This window comes from Silurus meridionalis, chromosome 4 (assembly GCF_014805685.1).
Source record: "Silurus meridionalis isolate SWU-2019-XX chromosome 4, ASM1480568v1, whole genome shotgun sequence".
Lineage (NCBI taxonomy): Eukaryota > Metazoa > Chordata > Actinopteri > Siluriformes > Siluridae > Silurus > Silurus meridionalis.
The window spans coordinates 6,090,925-6,116,468 of record NC_060887.1 but is presented as its reverse complement, the minus strand read 5'-3'; the positions used below and the strand labels follow the sequence as shown (position 1 = coordinate 6,116,468).

Genomic DNA, 25,544 nt, shown 5'->3' with positions numbered 1-25,544 from the left:
ACTAAACTTTTTATTTTTAGTTAGGATTTAAATGAATCTATCTATCTATCTATCTATCTATCTATCTATCTATCTATCTATCTATCTATCTATCTATCTATCTATCTATCTATCTAAAGACTACATGTGTGCAAACATCATCACAGTATGATCCATGTGGAAGTGCAAATATATTGTGTATATAATCCACTGGTGGGCGGTCAGGGCCAGTAAAGCCTCCTTTGCTGGCCTAAACATTATCACAAGCACTGACCTACATTTACAACTTAAATTGTAATATTTGTTTCATGAAATTGTATTAATTATTTCCCAAAAGTCTATTCTCTTCATTTCGTAGCGTTTCTCCAATCAGATGTCAGCCTCTTTGTGCTGCCATGTCACTCGAATCCGCCCAGGGCCTTCAAAGTCTGTACTGCTGGCCTTTTATCTCAGTCTCTAATAGAAATGAGGCCAAGAATAGCATCAGCATTTTTCCATTGTGTACACATGAATACATCTGAGTTAGACTTTTTTATGGCTATGTAGGAAGATAAATATATTTAGTTTCGGACATTCTTAAAAATACATTTTAAAGAAAAGCTAGACATCGTGAGGAGGTCGACTAACCCCGAAGCTAGCTAGCTTGTCTTAGCCCATGAAAGGGTTTGTTTACCACTTTCAGACCAGTGAATACGAGCGGAATACTGAGTCTGCATCTCTGGTGAGTAGGTTGTATTTTATTTACATTTTCCACTGATATAATCAATAATGTATAAAGAGTGTATGTGGTCATCCACAATGCTGGTGGCTTTGTAAGACCAGATGAGGTTCTCCACAGGTGAACACCAAGATTGTTGAGTCAGCACCAGTCCATTATCCACTGCATTTCCTGTCTGAAAGCGTCTCGTCGTTCTTGTTGAGGAGATTTGGTCATGTGACTGCCAAACTTGATGATTGGAGCTGTGCATTGCAGCACAGTCATGATTCACAGTGTGAACAGCTGGTGACTGAGGATACAGACCTGGGGGATGCAGTGCTCACTATAATACTCACTACAGTGATTTCTTAGAGTTTTGTGACTTGGTCTGACGACAAAGGAAGCTGATTTGTGTAATGCATTTGATGACGGCTGGGGGAACGGGCTGTGTGCTGTTTTTCCTCCATGATTCCAAAGTCTTCAGAGCTGCTTCAGGGTTGCTGGGTGCCAGATCATGAATGGCATAGATGACTGAGAGCTGCACTTCCCATGGCATACCTACACACAACATCCAATACAAAATTAAGATCTGCTGAAACACAAAACTAAACAGCAGAGAATAAAGATAAAGATCGATAAAAACATTTTAATTTGATGCTTTACAAATACCTTTTGAGAAATTTTGCATTCCAAACTGATTTATGCTTTTTGCCAGGTTTTCGAGTGACGTTAGCATGTTCACCTTAAGTCCTAGTTGACCAAGTCACCCTGTTTAAGAAGGACAGAAACAACGAGTAAAAAGCTGAAGAATCCAGGAATAATGTGAGATGTTGCTCTGAAACAGGATTTACAGTAAACTTACCAAGTAGCCTGAAAACTGCTGCTACACAGACGTCTCGAAACGGTGTTTGCTCTGTTCTTGCTTGCATCAGCCAAGTGTTCAGGATCAGCCAAAGGTCCTTCCTAGTAAATAAAAGAGAGGGGAAATGGATATGTTGAGGGTCTTTGTGGTGGTTATGGAGCAGCCATTGTGGTTTTATGATCACTTGTGATTTTATGCAACATGAACGTGAACTTGGCAACATTTCAAACGACCACTAGATTATTGACCGTTAATGGAAAAAGTCAGGAATGAGAACTAGGTCAAAGGTTAAAGGTGCTTTTTACTTGTCACATGTACGTTACAGCACAGAGAAAATCTTTCTTCACATACCCCAGTGATGATAGAAAGCCGGGGGCAGAGCACTGGGTCAGCCATGACTACAGCACCCCTGGAGCACAGAGAGTTAAGGGTCTTGCTCAAGGGCCTTAAAGTGGAACTTGGTGATCCTGGGGCTTGAACCCCCGACCTTCCGATCAGTAATCCAGAGCCTTCACCACTGAGCTACCACTTCCTGAAAAAAGACCCTCTCATGGTGAAATACTTACAGCTAAAATTAAAGAATTCTCTCTGACTGTCTGAACACTGATCCTGGAAACTTCATTTATAAATGCACAATAAACATTTCTTCACAGAAACATCACTATATTAACAATTACCCAATTTTTCCCTGTGAGATCTTATTGTATTAAAGATAAGATATAAAAATGCCACCTAAATATTAACTTTGCAGCTGAAATCCTCTCAGCACTGATGTTATAGAAAAATAATTATAATATTATAATAAATGATTAATTTTGATCATTCAGATTCGAATATTAAAAAGCTGAGAATGAAATACGTTGAAGATGTTTTGCATTCAGTACCATATAATATTGGTAATGGTCCAAGTCCAGCCCAGTTGTGCACACAAAAGATCCAGGCTGAAGATGTAGTTCCAGGTAGCAGGGCAGAGATCATAACCATACCAGCTGTTCTCCAGGAACTTCAGACTGCTGTCTTCCAGAAAAGACTTCAGGGTGCTGGTGATCATATTGTAGATGTTTCCTGGAGGCTCCTGGCAGAAAATACATCATTATTTATTGCAATAAAACACTGTTTGAGTGACAGCGTAGTTCAATATAAATGTATAAGGAATTTGTCCCACTAGATTACACTGATACTTGGAAATTAAAAGTAGATTAAGGAAGCAGTAAAATACATGAAAAGTCCAGTTGAAAAAAGATGCTTAATAACAGTTCTGGCCTGACAGTAATAAACATTGACACTGGGAGGAACACTAAAGATCAACAACTTACCTCATCCCAGCGCAGATAGTTGCTGAGCAAGTAAAATATCTTTCCCTTTGCTTTCAGGTTGCTCACTACGTGAATCGATCGGCATAAAACACTTTCATGGGACAAAATACTTGGCCATGCTGTCACCATGACCATAATCACTTTGGGGGCTTCAAGAAACTCTGCAAAGCAACAAAACAATAGGACGTAAATACAGTGTATAAAAAGAAATACATTGGATAGATAAAGTCAACACACCCTTATGAAATTGCAGGTTTTTTTAAATATAAGATGGAAATAACAACATAAATAATATAAATATGCAAACCAGTGATTCAGTCAGTAACCAAATCCATGTGGGAAAACACCATACTGACAGTGAAGCATAGTGGGTTTAACATAATGCTTTGGGGCTGCTGGTCAAAACGCTTAAAGAAAGCTGAGGAATTTCAATTTCATCATGACAATGCCCCAAAGCACACATTAAATTAAACAAAGACGTGGCTTCAGGAAAGGAGAATCAAAGTTCTGGAATGTTCCAGCCAGAGCCCAGACCTCAATTCGAGCTGTACACAGGAGAGCACCTTGCAATCTGAAGGAACTTCAAATTGGAAAAGGAAGAAGAGTGGGATAAAATTCCCAAGCGTAGATTCGTTTTTTGTTTGTTGTTAGATCACATTAAAGATTTGTTAGATCACACAATTTACTTCTCTGTACAAGTATCTAGATAATTTTTAGTAGATAAGTAATGAAATATCAGTATAATCTCACCTTCTTTAAGGAGTCTGTAGGCGAGAGCATGTGCTTTGTGAGAGTCTCCTCTCTGTTGACACACGCCTACATAAACCCTACAGAGAGACTGCAGGAGATCATGTCCCATAAACCCTCTCTCCACCTTGATCTTCTCCAAAATCACAGACAGAAACGTCTCTGCTAAGGACTAAATAAGACGGAAGAAAATTATTATTTGATATATATACAGCTAGACCAGGTTTAGGAAAACGACTAGATATTGTATAAACCAAAAACTAGAGTCAGAATTTGCCAGGACCAGTGAATTATGGATCAACTTTAAAAATGAGAAACACAAATCCACAGCTAAAGAATAAAGTGTTTAAATCGCATGCACACTAAATCAAACAGAAGATAAGAACTGACCTCGTTTACACAAAACTCAGAAATGACGTGTTTCTCTTCATCTCTCAGAACAGGAAGTTCACTTGTTCCTGTGAGAAGTGCATGAATCCTGTCTGTTGGTAAAACATCAAAACAGGACTTTTGTAGTGTTTCTAATGCACTGTAGAGGAGAGATTGTGTTGTGTGTGTTGTGTTTAAAGGATCAGGTGAAGCAGCATCAAGTCGAGGCTTTTGAGCTTTCCTGGGTGGTGACATGTCTGATCCAGTTCTCTTTGCTGTGGGCTTTGGGTCTGTATGAATATAAAATAAAACATGTACAATAAAATAAACAATAAAACAAAGCTGCGTGTTTGATTTCTGCATAATGAATATAACTTTCAATCTGATTATCTGATCATTTGAGGAAAATGTACAAATAGCTTTAGCACATGTTTATATGAATCTGTATCTCCTCTAGAAAATAGTTTATAACATGTCACATCTAAATACCTTTGTCAGCTTCCTGCTCGTTCTCAGTCTGCGTGGAGGAGCACTTTTTCTCTGTAATGACAAACAATTTATTACAGTCAAAGCAAATACCTTCTACATCAACATCTACAGAAACTCAGAGAGATTTCAGTGTTACCTTTGTTCAACTCATTTCCCTGTTTGAAGAGTTTTTCCTGTTGAGGATCAAAAACAAAAATAACATTTAGTTTTATTTAGTCACAATTCTCACTTCAGTTCAATGACGTCTGCGTCTGTAATCAAAAGAAAGTACCTCGATTAAGCAGATGCTTTTCTCGAAGCTACTGATTGTGTACTTCAGGACTCGGATTTCCAGATTTTGTCTGGTGTTCACTTCTGTAAAATAATTTATATTTATATGCTTATTAAATAGAACTGAATCATGCAGTAATAATCAACTTGTACTTTCTTACACACTGAAGGCAGAAATATCAAAACTTTACACACCTTTAAGTGCCAGAAGCTGGTTTTCAACACTGGCATTTCTGTAGGAAAGAAGAAAAGAATTTAAATAGAATATATTATTATATTATTATATTAAAGCTGCAATTTTTTCTCCATTAAAATGACACAAAATAATTGTTATAGTTAGTGTTACACTGTTACTAAAATTTTAATTATTATTATTATTATTATTATGAACACATTATTAGATATTAGTTTCATTATAAGCATTTGGATAAAAAAAAGGAAAAAACTAAAGTAAACAAACAATTCCCTAGGTTATATATGTGTAGCATACAATTACAGAATACCTTATCTAGGGTGACAATTATCTCATTTAAACAATTGAGGAGTTGAGGGCCTCACTCAAGGGCCCATCGATGCGAAATTTGAACTCACAGCCTTCTGATTAGACTTCCAACCATTTTAACCACTGTGCTACCCCTTCCTTCATTCTTTGTGTACGATGTTTACTATAAAATTATGTGTTTAAAAATAAGTGCTTCGAGCCAATCAGAATAGAGAATTCAACTGAGTTTTGGGATAAAATATAAACAGCAACAACAACAAAAAAAACATACTTGTGAGTTCTGATATTCTGCATCTTTAGAGTCTTCAAAGGCTGAAGCTCGGACTGGCTTGTGCGTGTCTTTTCCATTTCTGTAGCTCTTTTCTAGTTTTTACTTCTAGAGTTTGATGAATCTGGAAAAACAGAAAACATTTTCATCACAAATCCTCCAGTATTTTCATTTTTTATAACAATCACCTGTACGCTCATGCTCAGTGTTTCTAACGTGTATTTTCTCCTTTTTTTGTGTGCAGATTATCCACAAGGTGACTATTAGAAATATAATGATGTGTAGGTTTTCATGAGAAGGGGGCGTGGTGTTGTGGGGGGGGCGTGGTCTGGGGGCGTGGCGCACGCGCTCAGCTCCTGAATGAGTTTTGCCGGTTCGGTTTTTATGAATGACGATGGGACTTGTTTACCCAACTGCTTACAGCCTTTAAAGGTATTTCTGAGAATTATGTAGTAATGGTGTTACATATTTCGACAATGTTGGGATTTGGGGAGTTTATTAAAGCTAAATATGTTTCATGCTAGCTAGAGCGTGCTTCCCGGAAGTTGTGAGTGCACACGTGACTAACGCGTGACTAGCGCGGATCATTCATGAAATCGGTGAAACTAAAGATCAGGTTCGTGAACATTAACTTGTAAACTTACCGCAAGTGTGTTTCTTCTGAAATGAATCGCGGTTGGTTGCGTGTTTAGTCTGCGAGCTGCTGCTCGGTGTTCCGGCTTTTAAGCACGCGCGCACTGTGACTTCACATAGACGTCAAATGTGTTATTGTGTCACGTGCGCGTTGCATTACAACGCCACTGTGTTGTACAATAGATATAAAGTATGTGGTTTGTCTACAGTTAAATACTTTACCTTGTGGGTATCTAACTAAATATACACTTACGTGAGGACTAATGGAAATTGATCCCATCTTACATTTTCAATTCTCAATTCTATCATTATTTGCTTCGAGAATGTTGATGGAGGAATATAGAGAAGGTCAAGAGAGGAGTCGTGGTATTGTATCAGGAAGTCTGGTGTGTCTGAGAAGTATGTGACGGTGATGCAGGACATGTGTGACGGCAGTTAAGTGTGCAGTAGGAACGACACAATGGTTCAGTGGAGCAGTGGAGTGGTGAAGGTGTATGAGTTGAAATACCACAGTTTTGAAACCATCTCAGAAATTGTTTGAGGAGGTCATGGCACGATCAATTGTCCTTTTAAAGATTGTGAGCTGACAACCAGTGTCCTTTCAACTTTTAGTAGCCATGAATTAGGGCTGGGCGATAAATAGATTTTATCGATTAACTCGAATGTGTAGTTTACATCGATCTGTTTTAATAAAAAACGGCTTTCTCTTTAATGTCCGCCGACGCTCCCCTCTGGGCTCCCATAGTTTCGAACGAACTCAGCCCGCGCCCCCCTCCCCCCGCGCGTTTGCTATAGAGATACACAAACAACATGGTAGGGAGCAGAGAAGAACTCTTTCCCAAGAAAAGTTAAGACAGCCGCATCTTGAAAATACACGGTTAAGCAGCCGCACTTTGTTTAGTGTTGCGCGTCCAATCGTACACTTACGGTACGGGTGGTGGAAGCGACCAAAATACATGTAAAGACGCTTCAGAACGGCGTTTCCGTTAAGAAACAGAAAAATCTGATCATTTTAATCACCATATTCAAACACTCATAAACAGTCATTTTACTGTGGAGTTTTTAAGAAAAGTAATGGCAAAATCACTCCAAACATCAGTGCATTTTTAACCATGTTCCACATTCAAACACTCATAAAACATTTTTCTTTATAGGTTTTCTCATTCCTTTCAAATTATTTTTATTTACAGTGTCCCTGTCTATTACTCTCTTAAGTTTTATCTTATTTTGAAGTTTTGGAGAAAAGTAAAGGCAAACTCACTTAAAAGCTCAGGTGCATTTTCAATCATGTTCCACATTTAAACACTCAGAAAATATTTTTCTTTGTAGGTTTGCTCATTTTATGTTATGTTACGTTCTATTTTCATAATTCACAAAGGCAGGGCCGCCACATTGACTTGTTGTTTCTGATTACACTTCAACCCAAAGTGGGTTATAATCCCAGAAGGATTACTAAACTTTATTTAATAAAGTTAAAACTTAAAAAAAAAATTTGTCATATGCAGATTGATTTTAAACAGGGGAAAAAAAACGATTTAAATCGCAAATCGGATTTTTTGTGGAAAAATCTGTTTTTTTTTTTTTTTTTTAGGCCATATCGCCCCGCCCTACCATGAATCTGAAGGTTTGAACTTTTTCTGTCTTTCAGGCTTCTTTAAGGATGTGCTGCTCAAAGAAAATCTGGAGATCTCAAAAGGTCTACCTTTGTTTATGAGGGAAAAGACTGGGAACTTCCTGAAGTCTTGCCTGGTAAGTGTGTTATCAGTGTGTTATAGTCATATTTTCTCATACCTGAGGTACAGATCCTGTAAAGAGAAAACTGTTCCAGCACAAATGAAGTGATACACTATATCGCCAAAAGTATTGGGACACCCCCTGAACAGGTTTAATTACTTTTATATTTATTATAGTAACTAAAACACAAAAATGTTGAATGATTGAATATTTTATTATTTTGTACATTTTCTTTGATCTCGAATCATTGGACATGAAGAGGTTCAACATTGGGATCCTCTCATATTTCTCTGATGCTCTGCACATTTCTTCTCTTTCTCACACTGATTTAGAGAATCCTGGAGCTCCATGCTGGTTTTGTTCCAAAGTGACCTCCAGCTGAGCAATTGCAATTTCCTGATTTCGTTTTTTTTTTTGTATGTTTGTCACCCGTTAATGTTTCAGATCATCAACCTCATTTAAATATTAGTAAACGATAACACAAGTGAACATGCAGTTTTTAAATGGAGGTTTTTATTATTGAGGGAAATCTAAATCCAAAACTACATGCCCCTGTGTGAAAAAGTGATTGCCCCCTAAACCTAATAACTGGTTGGACCACCCTTAGCAGCAACAACTGACATCAAGCATTTTGATAACTTGTGAATCTGTTACTGTGCTGTGGATGAATTTAATCTTTGCAGAATTGTTGTAATTCAGCTACATTGGAGGGATTTCGAGCACGAACCGCTCTTCTTTTTTTCAAATGTGGTGTTACTTTTACACCAGACGTAATGGGACACACATCTACCAAAAAATGCAACTTTTGATTCCTCAGTCCACAGAGTATTTTCCCAAAAGTCTCGGGGATCAAGATGTTTTCTGGCAAAACTGAGACGAGCCTTTATGTTCTTTTTGCTCAGCAGTGGTTTTCTTCTTGAAACGTCTTGGCAGATTATTTTTGCCCAGTCTCCTTCTCATGGTAGAGTCATGAACACTGACCTTAACTGAGGCAAGTGAGGCTGCAGTTCTTTGGATGTTGTTGTGGGGTCTTTTGTGATCTCTTGGATGAGTGGTCTCTGTGCTCTTGGGGTAATTTTGGTCAGCCGGCCACTCCTGGGAAGGTTCTCCACTGTTCCATGTTTTTGCCATGTGTGAATAATTTCTCTCACTGTGGTTCACTGGAGTCCCAACGCTTTAGAAATGGCTTTATAACCTTTTCCAGACTGATAGAGCTCCATTACTTTCTTTCTCATTTGTTTCTGAATTTCTTTGGATCTCAGCATGATGTCTATCTTTTGAGGATCTTTTGGTCTACTTCACTTTGTCAGGCAGGTCCTATTTAAGAGATTTCTTGATTGTGAACAGGTGTGGCAGTAATCAGGTCTGTGTGTGGTGAGAGAAATTGAACTCAGGTGTGATAAACCACAGTTTTAACAGGGGGGCAAACACTTTTTCACACAGGGCCATGTAGTTTTGGGTTTTGTTTTTACTCAATAATAAAAACCTTCATTTAAAATCTGCATGTCGTGTTCACTTGTGTTATCTTTTACTAATATTTAAATTAGTTTGATGATCTGAAACATTAAAGTGTGACAAACATGCAAATAAATATACACAGTGGTGTGAAAAAGTGTTTGCCCCCTTCCTGATTTCATACTACTACAAAAGTATGTACTTGATATACAATGCTATTTTTTTCTTTCTTTGTCTTCCAACAGCCATTTAGTTGAATCTTCTGAGGAGAAGTGGGTTCCACACACCAGCCATCAGCCAGAAAAGAGGTTCAAGCAGTCTCCAAACTCAGCACCTGTTTTATCTCTACCAGTAAGAGTGAAGGGGCTGGATGTTCTCTGGTTCACGCAAACTTTCTTGTAGTTTTATTATCGAAAATAACCTAAATATATTACACAACTGCTTAACGTATAATGTAACGGTGTGTTTTGGGAAGACTATTTTAAGGAATGTAGTGATATTTTGCAATGAGCTCAGACAGCTAACGTGTTCATTTGAAGGTCATGTTCAGTTCACTTTGTAAAATTGGAATTAAATGTTTCAAAATACAAGATTTTGTGTAAGTTATAGTTATTACAATAACTTGTATTTAAATGGGTTGTGTGTTGTGGAAGGAGTTAATAGAATCTTTAGGTCAAAGCAGCATACGAAAGCATTTAATACACAGTCATACGCCTAATGCTAATTACAAATGCTTAATAGAGAATGAATCTTTCTTTTTGGATGCTTCTTTGCTTGATTTGCGTTAAAGGACGGTTTAAACACCAGACAGAATCCTCTGCCAGCTGGTCAGTTTAATTTCACCATCTGCATTTTGCTTTGTGAATCAGTTTTGGCTAACGTTAATGCTAAACACGTGATTATTGAGTTATAGTTATAGGGTATTCTTAGCCTTGTTAACCCTGTGGTTATTTCTGATCGTAGATGTACAACAAAACGAAAAAAGCTTAGTGTTTTTTAGCATAGCTCTTCTTAGCACCATTTAACTAGTTCAGTGTAATTTGTCATTATTGTTTTGCTTTGTGATTCATAGAAAATTCGTATTTTTGTATGTAATATTTATGTTCTGTTTTAAACAATTAATGTCAATTTAGTTGGACTGTAACTCATGTCAGACTGTGTTTGATTTTCTTTTCATAGGTCTATCGAGGGTGATCCCGGCAGCTTGTATACTGACTGCATCTGCACTTTTAAAACTTTAGGTGTGTTAAAAAAACCCATTTGACAAAATCACACAAACACACTGCTGCAGTTACTGACCACTTACATTTTTCATGTGAGTTATGTGATTTCAAAGATGTTTGTCAGCCATCCCAGTTTTTAAACCATCTCAGAAATTGTTTGAGGAGGCACGACACAGTCAGTTGTCCTTTTAAAGATTGTGAGCTGACAACCAATGTGCTTTCAACAATAGCCACATATCTCAGAAGCATAAATCTGAAGGATTTAACTTTTTCTGTGTCTTTCAGGCTTCTTAGGTGCTGCTCAAAGAAAAGCTACAGCTCTCAAAGGTCTACCTTTGTTTATGAGGGAAAAGACTGGAAACTTCCTGAAGTCTTGCCTGGTAAGTGTGTGTTAGTGTTAAGATGGTTTTCACACTGTTTCACACACATTCCTTTGTCTGCTCAGTGTCTATAGAATATTTACGATGTTAGTCTTTAAGGTAAACAGGGAGTCCTTATCTGGACTCACACATCGCCAGCTAGTATATCCTCTTGTCTAAACAGGAAACAACTAGGTCAGGTTTCTTTTCTTTGTATGTGTATATAAACGTTCTGCCGCCTGCAATAAACTGAAGAGGAAGCATTTGCTGTGTGCGGTGTGATTCTTCCCTGATCAGAAAGGCCTACGGGTATCGCAGATCGTATGGAAAACCTCTCCACGAATTAAGTTTCGTTTGGGCATGATAAAAATCTAACAGTGTGTTATCAGTCTATTATCAGCATATTCTCTCATACCTGAGGTACAGATCCTGTAAAGAGAAAACAGTTTTGTCTGGTGTCTGAAACTAATCTGATAACTGTTCTATAAGCTAAACGTCAGGGGAAAGAGTAGAATGGAGGAGGCAAAGTGTTGGCAAAAATGTATTTATTGAATAATCCTAGTTGAATATTTATCAGTAATGAGTCTGACAGCACAAATTAAGTGTTACACTATATTGCCAAAAGTATTGGGACACCCCCTTTTCTATTCTAACATGAAAATGCCTCTGTGTATAAGGAAAGGTTCAAAAGGAAATGATTGATTCATTCAGTGTGGAAGAACTTGATTGGTCTGCATAAAGCCAAGTCCTAATCCCAGCTGAACATCTCTGGTGTGACTTTAAATGCAGACCTTGAGCCAAAAACTCAAACCAAACACCAATGACTTGTACATATGTGTAGTCAATTTAGACACTTCCAAAACTGTTGCAACAGAGATGGAAATAAAATTTGTAAATACATGCATTATATTTTCATCTTTGTTGCCACAGTTTTGGAAGTGTCTTTTTTCTGTTCTAAAGAAGGATGTGTCCCAATACTTTTATCCATATAGTGTGAGTACAAGTCATTGGTGTTTGGTGATGTTTTTGGCTCAGGGTCTGCATTTAAAGTCCCACCAGAGATGTTCATCTGGGATTAAACCTTTGCTTTCTGCCTTTAATGTAAAGGCCTTACAGGAATTAGTGGAAGAATTTTGAATGAAAGATTTAAAGCTGTAAATTAAAAGAAGAAAATTATGTTAACTCATGATTCGTTTACCCAAAGGAACTAAAATTCCTGGATAAAAACTAATATTTATGCACCGTTCACTCTTTAAAGACCAAGTTGCTGCAAAAAGACAGAAAACAAACAAAAGCTTTTTTCCATTTTGCTTCTGTTTAATGGTTGTACTGGTTTAAAGTTTAAGAGCAGTGTTGTTTTTAGATCTCATTGTTTTAAGTGGGAAATTGGGATTCTTGAAATCTTTTTAAACTGACTGTTTTCTTGTTCACTTGTACTGCTTCCTCTTTCCTTGTTTTTACTATGATTGGGAATTGAAGACAGTTTTTGAACAGTTGAATGTAAAGTTTAACACGGCTTATTGTGAATTATTCATGTATACTTGTTCTTGTAATGAATATATCTGATGACAAGGAGAGTTATTTGTAGTATTTTGGCTCGAGGATGTGGGTCTGTGCATACAGAAGTTTACTACTGTTTGTGTGAGCTGTGTATATGTGAAGGTTTTTCTTGTCTAGTGTTTTTATATCTTTGTTAGAGAATTCTTCATGTCTGTGTTTTTGGATGTGCTGAGAGTTTGAATTTTGCAGTTGTGTTGATTTCATAAAAAAATCTGGTCAGATTTCCAGAACTACTTGTCAAACCAAAGTCCAGTAAACTCACAGTTATGTTGAGGAAAAATGACTATTTTATGTGAATTAGACTAGATCTATTGTTGTGGAAACATGAAAATTATGTTTTACCAATAGGTTTTTCAGTTGCTTTAACTAAAGATTTGAAATGGTCATTAATTGATTCAGAACAGTGGCTCAATAATTTCAACAAATGAATAAAACTTAACACCTAATGTGCTAAACTTAACTGAGTCAATGCAACAAGATGACTTGACTAAGTCAAGTTGTGTCAACAAATCATTTTTTACAGTGTAGGACCACATGCAGCTAAAAGCAACCTTTCTGATTCTGTAGCATCTCTGGATGGTGTTTCTGTTTCAGCGTGTACAGCAGTTAAAGATCTTGGTGTGATTATTGACTGTAGACTTTCCTTTAAGGCTCACGTGAATAATATCACCAGGATCGCCTTCTTTCACCTTAGAAATATTGCTAAAATTAGAAATATGATGTCGTTACAGGATGCAGAAAAACTAGTTGATGCTTTTGTTACTTGTAGATTAGACTACTGTAACGCTTTACTGTCTGGGTGTGTGAGTAAGTGCATAAATAAGCTTCAGTTAGTTCAGAATGCAGCAGCAAGAGTCCTTATTAGATCTAGGAAATATGACCACATCACATCTGTTTTAATCATCTACACTGCTCTCAATCAAATCTCACACTGATTATAAAATACTACTACTGACGTATAAAGCACTTAACGGTCTCGCACCACAGTATCTGAGTGAACTTCTGTACCAGTATGATCCTCCACGCCTACTTAGATCAAAAGCTGCAGGATATCAGTTGGTATACATCACAAAAATGCACTGAGGTTTAGAGTGATTTTGCCTTTACTTTTCTCATAAACTCCAAAGTAAAATGACTTGAAATTTAATAGAATAATAGACAGGAGACTCTAAATTAAAATAATTTGAAAGATTGAGCAAACCTAAAAAGGAAAATATTTAATGAGTGTTTGAATATGTGACATGATTGAAAATGCACTGATGTTTGGAGTGATTTTGCCTTTACTTTTCTCCAAAACTCCACAGTAAAATGACTTAAATTTTAAATAAGAATATAATAAACAGGGAGACTCTAAATGAAAATTAAATGAAAGATTGAGCAAACCTAACAAAGATTTTTGAATACTTGAATATGGTGAATATATGCACTGATTTTTCTGTTTCTTAATGGAAACGCCTCTCTGAAGCGCCTTTACATGTATTTTGACCGCTCCACCACCCGTACCGTACGTTTACGATTAGATGCGCAACACAAAGAAAAGTGCGGCTGCTTAACCGTGTATTTTCAACATGTGGCCTTAACCTCAGTGTGGAAAAGCGACTGATCCGAAGCTGCTGCTTTTCAGCTGATACACACTGTGTGCTCGAAAGTATTTGGACACCGGTCTTTTCGAGTCAGATGTGGTTCATTAACTATTTATGCTGAGAACCTGCATGAAGGTGGTACTAAATTTATTAAATGTACTATTTACTGTTAGAACTCAACTTGCTCTGACCTCAAATCAGGCTCTAAACTGTAGCAGTTCCTCCTCCACCCACACGGGGGAGACTCCTCCATGGAAGTTACGCTGAGTTACAGGAAGTCATGTTTGGTTTCTGTAGGTTTTGTAGGTGGAATATTTTATTGCATCTCATGTAAAAATTGCAGTAGCAGTTCTACAGGATTCACGTCTCAATGAGAGAAAAAGCTCAGCTTTAGTAACTCATCCTGCTGTTTTAATAAAAAGAGAATCTCAGCATCTCCAACTAGAAATACAATGTGGATTCTGTTCAGGTTCATACAGCAGGTGATGGAACTCATCATCAGTTTGCATGTTAATGAGCTGAATGAAGCATTTATTCATTAGTTATTTATCCAGTTATCATCTGTTAACCTGTTATTTTAACAAAACCAGATTTTCTACTGCAAACCAAGTTCAAGAAAATGCTACAAGGAATTGACTCATGTCGTGTTTGCTGGACTTTAGAATGTAATACTTTATTGCACTGAGGTGTTTCAGTACCTAAAAGTCTACATTTAATCATATTTATGATTTTATAATGAATAATTTTATTATATGCAGATTTACACATTAATGAAACCCAAAGTGATAAAATGATTAAATTCTAATAATTGGTTTTGCTTAAACAATAAAATTGGCTTAAACAAAAAACTGATCAAAGCAAGAAGCATTCATAAATCCCCAAAACTATAATAATAATAATAATAATAAAAAAAAAATAAATAAAATAATAATAATAATAATAATAATAATAATAATAATAATAACTGCAGTTGGTTGTCAGATGTCAGTCTCACACTGCCCTCTAGTGGCCCTGTCAGGACTTTCTTTTTACTTAATTCTGTACAAATATTATTAATGGTGTTTTGTTGTCTAGTTATATGTGATGTTGATCTTTTACAAAGCAACATATTTTTCTTAATAATATAAAATTGTCTAAAACTGTCTAAAAACTGTTGATTAAATCAGCTGATCAAAATTAATGTAATAAATAATGTAGAAATAACAAGTACAGATTTAATAACATTTAAACAATTTATTTTGTCAAAAACTTTTTAAAAAATCCAGAAACTGCATGAAGTTAGTATTAAATTTATTAAAAGTATCATCTACATGCAAGAACTCTAACAAACATATTAGAATCCAATGAAAACTTGATCAAACCTCAAATCAGACTCTGAACTGTACGAATGCTATTTGTTCTGTTATTGAACTAGAGACAGTGAATGTTGAGATGTTTGGGAACTGATTATTGTCTGTATATATGCAGGTCAGGGGTTTTTTTCATGCTGGAACACCGTTCATTACAATGAGACGATGATGTAAGATGACGAGTCAAACCACAGGGACGAAGCTGACCGAGGTGAACCCCTCAAACTAACCCAGGAACAGAGAAGGAACTTTCTGACCACCTGCTGGTTTTGCACAAACAGAACAGAAGTTTCTTTTTCTTGAGTGAGACTGCTGAAAGAAATATTTTTAAGGAGACAAAATGTTTTATGTTACATATTTTTCTAGAACTGTGGAATCACGTCATTTTCCAGTGTATCTTTAGATTCAGACTCAATTGAACCGAAACCAGAGAACCGACTTTTTTGAGTTATTGTTACACTGTTAATAACATTTTTATTATTATTATTATTATTATTACTAACACATTATTAGATATAACTTTCATTATAATGAAGTTTTATAGGAAAAATTATAACTAAATGAACAATTCCCTATGTTATAATTATCTCATTCATACAACTGAGCAGTTGAGGGCCCATGATAGCAGCTCCAACAGTCATTTAGTTGAATCTTCTGAGGAGAAGTGGGTTCCACACCAGCCATCAACCAGAAAGCAGTCTGCAAACTCAGCACCTGTTTCAGCTCTACCAGTAAGAGTGAGAGACAGAAAATCCCAGTCCTCACTGGTTGTATCCCCCAACACACCTGAAGAGAGGTGGAATCAGGATTTTACACCCCAGCCAGTCTGTAGACCATCTGTCATGGCACTTGTTGATGAGAAGATATTGGGAATGGGCTACAAACTGTTCGTTGATGACTTCTACACAAGTCCAGCACTGTTTAGAGATCTCCTACAAAATAATATCTGGGCATGTGGAAAAATTCAGTCCACAAACCCTCAAACCATCACCAACAAGCTTCTGAAAAAGCTCCTCGAGGCCTCATCACTGGCTGAGAGAAGAGGATGTTGTAGAATGGAAGAATAAAAGGAAGGTCCAGATGTGCTCCATCATTCACAGAGGCACTGAAGGAAGCATTGTGCTACTTTTATTTTCATTACTTTCTTCTTCTACTGTTTTTCTAATGTTCAAATACCAGTCTTATGCTTATTGTGAGAATGTTATTATTCCCAGTACATTTGGTTATCAGGCTGCTTTTCCTCAAACAGACGGAGGGAGAAAAGGACTACACACAGTCTCAGAATAATGTTTATAGGAATCTCCTTTTTATTGTATTTTCTTCAAAGTTGAAATATAAACTCATTACACATGTGACTTTTAACCCGTCACTATTCTGGATTGTTTCAGGACAGAGTTCATGTATTTATATATATATATAAAAAAAAATGTTTTATGACGTACACATTTTTTTCTAAGGAACTTCAGCATCTTTGGATGATGTAAAGCCCAAAGTGTGTTCTTTCAAAAGAGATGTAAATTGTGTATGTAGCACACTGTTGTCAGGAACTTTTAGCATTGAAAGTCAGGAAGGTCATTTTCAGCTGTGAGGCTCAAAAGTGGGGCTGAAACCGAACAGGGTTCAAGAAACCGGGTTTATTTTCATATAAGTAACAGTATTTAGTTCAGTAAACTTAAGTTCATTTAAAGGAGAATTCAGTGCTGTTTAGTTCAGTAAAGTCTTCATTTAATCCAAAACTATTCCATTCATTAAGTTCAATTATCCTCAAATTAATATTTTTACATTCAATAAAAACAAATCATTCAGTTTTCATTGATGTTCATTTAGTGAATAATGCATTTAATAAACAATTGGTTTCACTCAGAATGACGTTTTATTTTTTAATAAGTAGTAAAAATGTGTTTTTTATAAAACTCATCTGAAGCATAAAGATAAAAATGCACCAGTTGGTTAAAAGAAAACATTTAAAAGTAAAACATTTATTCCAGCTCATAAATCCTATAAAACATGCAGCATTAAACATGAACTTCCAGCAGATGAACATCTCATAATACTGTCTGGAAGTGAGAAATGTACAGGTTGTTTTTACTCCATACACATGAACTTACTTTGATCAGAAACACAATCATACTCCAAATCAATTCATCAATAAAGTCAATAAAAGAATCCCAAACTGCTGTGTGTCTTGCCCGCGCTATTAATGACGTTATTAGAGCTCCACTACTTCTAATTACCTGCTGTGACAGTGAGCTCTAATACACATCACACTGCCACCTACTGGTCATTTATGATTCTGCAACATTCATGGAGTCACTCCGGTCAACTTCCGGTTCTCAACTCGGATTCACTCGCTTTATACACAGTTTACAGCCGTTTTTATCTTATTTATGACTGTAATATCGCTCTTCTCTCAGGAAGAACAGAAAAGCTGTGAAGACATGATATTTTATCCGCTCTTTACCTCTGTAATGTGCGCATGCGCATATTGTCCAGTTAAGAAAGACCGAGTTACGTCACAGACAGAGGGCGGGGCATCTCCCTGTGACGTCACAGTAAGGCAACGTCAATAATTGGGAACGAGTCTCTGTTTCTCTCATTTCCGAGGTTTTTGCTTGTGAGTAAAGAGGCATAAACATGGAGCTCTTCAGAAGGTTGAGAGTTTTTTCAAAGCAGAAGAACGAAGAAAACTAAGCAGATTGCTGAAAAGAAGGAAAAGCTGGAACACATGGAGAAAGTAGTGAAAGACTTGGATGCATTTTCTCTTCTAATGATAGAGAAGATAACAGAAGAGAAAGAAGAGAAAGCCATTCTGCTACAGACGGTGCAAAAGCTGGAGGCTACTTTGGCTTCTGAGCGAAAGCAGCAGGAACAGAATATAACTGAGAGAAGCCAGAGCTGGGCGAGAGAACAAAAACAACTGGAGGAACGTGTTGCTCAGCTTGAGGTCAATTTGGAACAGACCACCATGGAGCTCCAGGATACTGGTGTCATTATGCCATGGCTTGGGAAGTCGGGATGTTGTTAATAAATGTGAACTGATTTAATGTCATACAGTGTGTCTGTGTTCTACATTACAGTGGGGTCTGAGGTTCGGTTTCCAGCGCGTTGTTTCCTTACATTTTTATCCAGGGCCCAAAATCTTTCCACTGATCTCTCACACATTTAGAAAGTGATCTATGCAGAGCTGAACATGACATACAATACAATACAATACAATACAATACAATACAATACAGGTGTGAACCTACCTGTCATGATGAGTGTATTTGTAAATTATCCGCTAGGTGGCAGTAATGGCACACTTACCGGTAAGCTGTAGAAGAACTCATGTAGAAGTGATGATGTTACAGTGCAGTTGTTGCATGTGCAGACCTGTGATGGAGTAAAAGAGATGTTCCTCACTAAGAGTTTTCTACACTGAAGTAAGAAACATACAGAGAGAGAAGACAATTGTCTTGTTGTTGGTGATGTATTTTATCTAAACAGTGTATTTTCAGTCTGTGGTAACGTTTTGTTTTTTTCTGCAGACTGATTATGATGATGGTGACAGCATGGCCAAGTGTTTTGTCTCATGACGGCTCTTTGACGTAGCTTCTTGTGTTTGACTTGTTTGCCGCAAGTTCCGTGTTTGTATTTCTTTTAGCGTTTTCAAACAAACTTTACTATTTATCTCTCCTTTTTTCCTTTTTTAATAATCCAGATTGTTTTTTGTCGTCCTGACTTGTGCCTGTAGTTAGTTAACTCGACTATCACTAGTGTTGACTATATTCACTCACTCTCACTTTATCACATCTCTGTATCTTAACTCTATCTGCTATTATAAGCACTATGCCGGCTGTGTGTCTGCCTTTGGCCTGCACCCCAGCAGAGTTGGAGCAGCAGTGCTATCAGATAACATCTCTAGGATACTTCACACCATCTGACTGGTAAGACATCAGGAAATTTACGACTATGAGAACATTTATACAACAAACCAAATAGTTACAAGTTCACACACAGCCCAGTTTATAGAAACCGTATCTATTCCTCATGTAGTAAAACCAAGAATTAAATACACAAGATCCAGAAATAATCTTATTGCAGTTAAAACTAAAAATGCCAGATAAGCAAACACCAAAAGTTCTAAAGTTTGTTTTTAAACATTAGATCACTTGCACACAAAGCTACAGACAGACGCTAAAAGCTGCTAGAGCTGAACACCTGAGCGAACTCATAGAAAACAACAAAAACAATCCCAGGTTCCTTTTCAGTGCTGTAGCTAAATTAACTACAAATCAGGGATCTGAAAAATGTGTTCCATCACAGTTTAGTAGTGAGGACTTTATGAATTTCTTCACTGAAATAATTGATAACATTAGAAAAACAATTGTGGCAGTTCAACATCTGACAGCATCTCCTGACACAATCTCACCTACACCAACTCCACATCTACACTGTTTTACATGTACAGGACAGGAAGAGCTGTATAATGTTATTACCAAAGCTAAATCAACAACATGTCAGTTAGATCTCATTCCTACTGATCTATTAAAGTTAATGTTATATACAGCTGGTGAGCCTCTTCTCAATATTATTAACTCCTCACTATCTTTAGGTCACGTCCTAAATCCCTCAAGTTATCAGTCATTAAGCCCCTCATTAAGAAACCTAATTTTGATTCACATACGATATTGAAGTGTTCCACCTGCTTTACTCCACTCCTACTGCTATAGCGCCCTCTACCTCCACCCCACCATTATACAGCCTGCACTTTTATGTAATTTAAAAATACCTTTATATGTCATTATCATCATTATTATGTTTAAGTTCATAATATACAATATGTGTCTTTACAGCCTGGATTTCAAAGTCCATCTCCTTCAGCCAGTGATTCATCTGCATCCAGTTCTTCATCTGCATCCAGTCCTTCATCTGCATCCGGTCCTTCATCTGCATTCAGTCCTTCATCTGCATCCGGTCCTGCTGTTTCTTCCAGTTCTGCTCCTTTAATTATTTCTTGCTGGTGTTTTGAGCGACTCATTTTACTGTTTATTTGTGTGGATTTACTACTATTATAATCTATAGTTATTTATGATTAGGTTGTTGTTTTAATCCCAATTAGGGACTTTTTTTTATCATTGTACTTGATTATATCTATTGTTAAATAACCTTTAATATATACATCGTTTTGTAATATTTGTATTTTGTGTGTTTGCATCTATTATAATTTATTTGACATTTTTGTAGCATTTTCAGTAATTAAAAATAAAATGTTTTATCGTTCATAAAACAGTGACTCGTGAATTATTCTGTGAACCTGCTGAACCCATTATCATCTTCATTATTATTATTATTATTATTATTATTATTAAGTAGAATATAAATAAAAACATGTCCCATATAATAAACTTTTGTTAAAAATGTTAAAGGTTAAATAAGTACATTAAGAAAATAAATATACATCCATTTTATGCCTTTATTGGAAAAATTAGTCAAATCATACAGATATTAATTAACATGAGTGACAAGTGATGTATTTTCATTCACATCATCAGTAGTTTTGTGCACTATTGGGGGATTTATATACATCGATCTGCCAAAAACCATAACAAATGTGCATCATCTATCTATTTCCTTTCACTTTTCCTCTATTTCCTTCTTCCCCTTCTTTTCCCCTCTTCCCACCCCTTAACAGACTATTGATCTCCAGCTTCACACAGCTCACATCCTCAACTCTCAGTCTCACACTGCCCTCTAGCGGCACTATCAGGACGTGCTTTATGCTCCATTCTGTACTAATGTGACTTCTGTTTATTTTAATTCTGTAAGTTGAAAAATGTCTAAATTATTGAACTATCCAATTCTAAATGAACATCAACTAGCATTAAAACAAAAATAGAGAAAATAAAGGTGTAGTTGTGTTATCACTTGGACTTTCACTTTGCAGTCTGTGCAAAATAGAGCAAATTAATTTCATAAATCTTTTCAAAACGGGGTTGTAGACTGTCACTCTCAAGTCATGTTCAATATTAAGATGAGATCTGTATTTAGTTTTCAGTGTAGCAACATCTGAAAAGTCTCAGAGATAAGATGTGGCAAAAGGAACAGGATAAAACAAAACACAGTTATATTTTCTTTAAGGCTGAATTTTTGGTTTAAGCTCCTACCATCTACCTTTTTTGTCTGCTTGTGCTGAACTACCTGTTTGTTTGTTTTTTTGTGGTCAATGTCACAAATGTATCCATTGAATATATTTTACAACATTGTTTGTGGTGCTTTGAGTGTATAAACGTTATTCATAGTGAAAATCATTAATGAAGAACAAATAAATAAATAAATCCTTCTGTTTATTGCGCCCCACCTGTCATGTCTTTATTCTCCACTAGAGGGCCGCGTCCCACACTTTGAGAACCACTGAGCTAGGCTAATTAGCCGGCTAACTAATCTTAGCTTCAATAGTTTTCATCCTCGTTCTAAATATTCTGCATTTGGTGCACAATAAATAAACTATAATTGTCTTAATAACGAATATATTTATCTTTTGATAAACCTTTAGTCAAATATTTTAAGAAACTAGTTAACACAAAAACAGCGCTAGCAAACACGGCTAACATAAGGCTAATGATGATGGCTCCTACACCATTAGCCGAAATGTCAATTTCTGCTCACTGCAACATTTCTGGAAATATTATCGCTTTTTTATTCTTAATTTTTTAGTCAAATTTAGACTCAATACATTTGTCCACACAGTGTAGATCAGGCGCAGGATGTAGAATCACTGAAAGCATTTTAAATGGGATTCATTGGTCTGTTTTGTGTACATGCAGGATTCAGGACCATTTTTATTTTTATCTTATTGATAATTTAAGTAAGTTTTGTATTAAAATAATATTTCTATAGTGTTCGTGATTTAAGTGTCTGTGATTCATGTGTCCAACTGGTCATGTGACCAGTGTAATACTGCAGAAAAGTTTGTATGACGTCATCATAAAAATTCTAGTATCTTCTTGACAACCATCAAACAAACACACAGAAGCAATAAAAGCAGCAGCAGCTACTGATAAACATTATAACTGTTCATCTACTACTGACTATTAGGTACCTGATAAGTAGCTTTGCTATATATATATAGTTATTCTGAATACGTTTTAGACTGTTTTGTGCTTTTTGTTAACTTTATTTTTGTACTGAGAAATGTAGAAATGTAAGATCCTTTAAACCTGTATGTTTTACAATCTTTCAACATTTCAGAGTAGAAACTGATTGTAGTTCACTCATACTGATGTTTTTCTGTTTAAGACTGTAGGTTTGGTGTTTTTTCTCTTGTTTATAACTGACAGTTTGTTTGTTTGTTTGTTGTTTTTTTTAGATAAAAATGAATTCGAGTATTTCAGCACTGTATGTTGGTGATCTGCACCATGAAGTGACAGAAAACATGCTGATGGAGAAATTCAGCTCTGTGGGCCACATTCACTCCATCCGGATCTGCAGGAACTGGAACACTGGCGTTTCACTCAGTTACGCCTCGTCAACTTTTACCAGCGAGCCGATGGTAATTAAATCCTCATTAAACCCCAATACACTATTTCTGCATTTATACCAGTTTATTGTCTACTTAATACTCCAGGAGTAATTTCTGTATTATTTTACTACTTTATTACGTGAATATGGTCAGGTTTTGTGCCTTAAATACAATTTGAGAGTGTTTTCTCCTCACCCATCTTTCCCCAGTCTTTTTTACTGAAATGAATGACCTGTAATGAATTTTGTTTCCTCAGCTGAACGAGCGTTGGCAACACTTAATTGTGAGCTCCTTATGGGGAACCCTATGAGAGTCATGTGGTCTCAGAGGATTCCACCATGAGAAAAGTGGCATCGGAAACTTGTTCATCAAGAACTTGGACCTGGAGAAGATTGACAGCATGGCCCTTTTTGACCTGTTTTCAGTCTTTGGGAAGATCCTGTCATGCAGGGTTTGTGCTTTAAACTGTTTGGATCTGAATAACATCTGTATAGCATGATTAGCATGTTTTCTACTAAAGTCCTGTATTAGATCTGTTTGATATGAATTGTGTGTTGACATGACGTGTCTCTCCTGAAGGTTGTCCGTTACAAGACGGGGACAAAAGGATATGGATACGTCCAATTTGAGTCTCCAGAGGCGGCGAATTTGGCAAAAGAGAAACTCAATGGCAAACTTCTTAACGGCCATAAAGTGTAAGCTATTAATATAAAGTGTGGGTTTGGTCATATGAGTGGATTTCAGTCAGCATCAGGGGGTCATTTTTCTGGTGTCGGCATAAAGACTAACAGCAGTGTGTAAGAGGAGTGTCTCTGTTGTGTTACAGCTCCATCCAACACTTTAAGTCTCGTAAGGAGCGCGAGACTGAGAGGAACCACCACACCCAGGTCTTCATTAACAAGCAGAAGACCTTACTGAGACCAGAACACCAGGATAACACTGTCCATCCTAACGTGCAGAGGATGAAGAATGTGCAGGTAAAGACTGTACCCTAAACATCTACCACCCCATGCTGTCCACATTAAAATGATTTGATGCTGAAGTTCAATATTGCAGTTATATGGGTTACTGGCTAAAAAGATTAAAGACCCTCCTCTAGCTGGTTCCCTCAAGAGCCTCCTGCTAGCAGTGATGATGATCTGATAAAACAAAATGAACTGAAATGTTAACAGCTGTGTGTGTCTTTGTGTTACAGACTCAGAATATGACTCCCTTCACACCAAGCCAGAAGGGAGAGCCAAATAAAGAAAATGCCCCAGCAGTAAACACAGTTCTTGCTGTAGAAGAGTGCACAACTGCGGATGAGAAACCAGCTCTACCTCAAGTTCCAGCTGTAGAACAGAGTCCAGCTCCATCTCATGTTCCAGATGTGCAGGATGTATCCATGGCTGCAGCACCTCAGAAGCGCTTAACTATTTACATGTTGGAGTCTGCAGATTTTGAAATGCAGATCCAGATGGCACGTAAGTGTTACACTCACACACACACACACACACACACACACACACACACACACACACACGCAGTTTCAGTAACACTCTCTCTCTCTCTCTCTCTCTCTCTCTCTCTCTGCAGATGATCACCTGTTGCCTCTGGTAGAGAAAATCCACCCGGCTGAAGCGAATAAAATTTCATGGATGCTGATTGGGAGTGAAAACAACTTCGAAATCATGAACATGATTTCTGATCCTGATCTTCTGCAAGCCAAAGTGAGCAAACGCACACGCACACACACACACACACACACACACACACACACACACACACACACACACACACACAAACACAGTAATACTATATTTAGAAATGATTTGTAATAAGTGGTTGTAGTAACGAGTGTATTATTATGTTAAATAATATTATATTGATATGATGATTAAGTTTTGGTCATGTGGTAACAAAACCCCACCCACCAATTCCTCATTTACATCTATTCATAATCACACACATCACTCCTCTATTCACTCTTTATATGCACGTGACACACGTGTGATAGAAGTGTATATGTGTGTTTGTGTGCAGGTGGATGAAATGAACATAATCCTAAAAACAGGAGAAGCAGGAGTCAAGTCGGTGAGTATCCACACACACACACACACACACACACACACACACACACACACACACACACACACACACACACACACACATATATATATATATATATATATATATATATATATATATATATATATATATATATATATATATATATATATATATGTGTAGACTAAAACTCCTCTGCATTTTTCTTTCAGGAAACAAAGATGCTCTTTGGCACAAAGAAAAAGAGGAAGAACAAGAAGAAAAATATATATTTATAATAATAATAATAATAATAATAATAATAACAATAATAATAATCATTTAAAAAAATATTATATTAATATTGCATGTTATTATATTTTTTATGTTTAAATACTTTTTTTTCCTTTTTTTATTAATATATTATTCAGGGAAATAAATAAAGACAATACACAATGTAAATGTTTTTGAGTGTTTTGAATCGTGATTATTATACATTTTATAAGAACTTTAAGAGGAACTTGTCAAGTGATTGTGATACACATGCATGAAAGAAGAACATTTTAATAAATATTTTCCTGAAACCAGCAACAAATCAACATCACACTTTTAAACCTTCATTC

The 25,544-nt window shown here is 36.4% G+C and overlaps 1 protein-coding gene, 2 long non-coding RNA genes and 1 pseudogene across 6 annotated transcripts; 3 read left to right on the top strand and 1 right to left on the bottom strand.

The window, feature by feature from the left end:
• Window positions 1-765: 765 nt before the first annotated feature.
• On the bottom strand, window positions 766-6,209 carry LOC124384596 (little elongation complex subunit 1-like). 3 transcript variants are annotated; one of them, XM_046847577.1, is made up of 14 exons: window positions 6,144-6,209; window positions 5,503-5,623; window positions 4,925-4,962; window positions 4,731-4,813; window positions 4,596-4,632; window positions 4,460-4,510; window positions 3,992-4,260; window positions 3,605-3,773; window positions 2,855-3,015; window positions 2,423-2,613; window positions 1,890-1,947; window positions 1,539-1,639; window positions 1,346-1,444; window positions 766-1,234 (listed from the first exon to the last, which is right to left on the bottom strand). In XM_046847577.1, the coding sequence occupies exons 2-13, from the start codon at window positions 5,577-5,579 to the stop codon at window positions 1,420-1,422; spliced, it is 1,260 nt and encodes a 419-aa protein (XP_046703533.1). In that variant the 5' UTR covers window positions 5,580-5,623; window positions 6,144-6,209; the 3' UTR covers window positions 766-1,234; window positions 1,346-1,419. The 3 variants fall into 3 exon arrangements, with proteins under 3 accessions (XP_046703533.1, XP_046703534.1, XP_046703535.1); XM_046847578.1 differs by lacking the exons at window positions 1,890-1,947; window positions 6,144-6,209 and having other exon boundaries at window positions 5,503-5,649; XM_046847579.1 differs by lacking the exons at window positions 766-1,234; window positions 1,346-1,444; window positions 6,144-6,209 and having other exon boundaries at window positions 1,549-1,639; window positions 1,890-2,070; window positions 5,503-5,646.
• On the top strand, window positions 5,846-9,701 carry LOC124384787. Of its 2 annotated transcripts, none has more exons than XR_006925602.1 (3): window positions 5,846-5,931; window positions 7,781-7,881; window positions 9,567-9,701. It is a non-coding gene; the product is annotated as an uncharacterized LOC124384787 (long non-coding RNA). The 2 variants fall into 2 exon arrangements; XR_006925603.1 differs by lacking the exon at window positions 5,846-5,931 and adding an exon at window positions 6,067-6,115.
• Window positions 9,702-10,500: 799 nt separating this feature from the next.
• Window positions 10,501-15,575, top strand: LOC124384803. Its single transcript, XR_006925615.1, has 3 exons — window positions 10,501-10,562; window positions 10,830-10,924; window positions 15,514-15,575. It is a non-coding gene; the product is annotated as an uncharacterized LOC124384803 (long non-coding RNA).
• Window positions 15,576-19,273: 3,698 nt separating this feature from the next.
• On the top strand, window positions 19,274-24,211 carry LOC124384885 (annotated as a pseudogene).
• The last annotated feature ends 1,333 nt before the right edge of the window (window positions 24,212-25,544 follow it).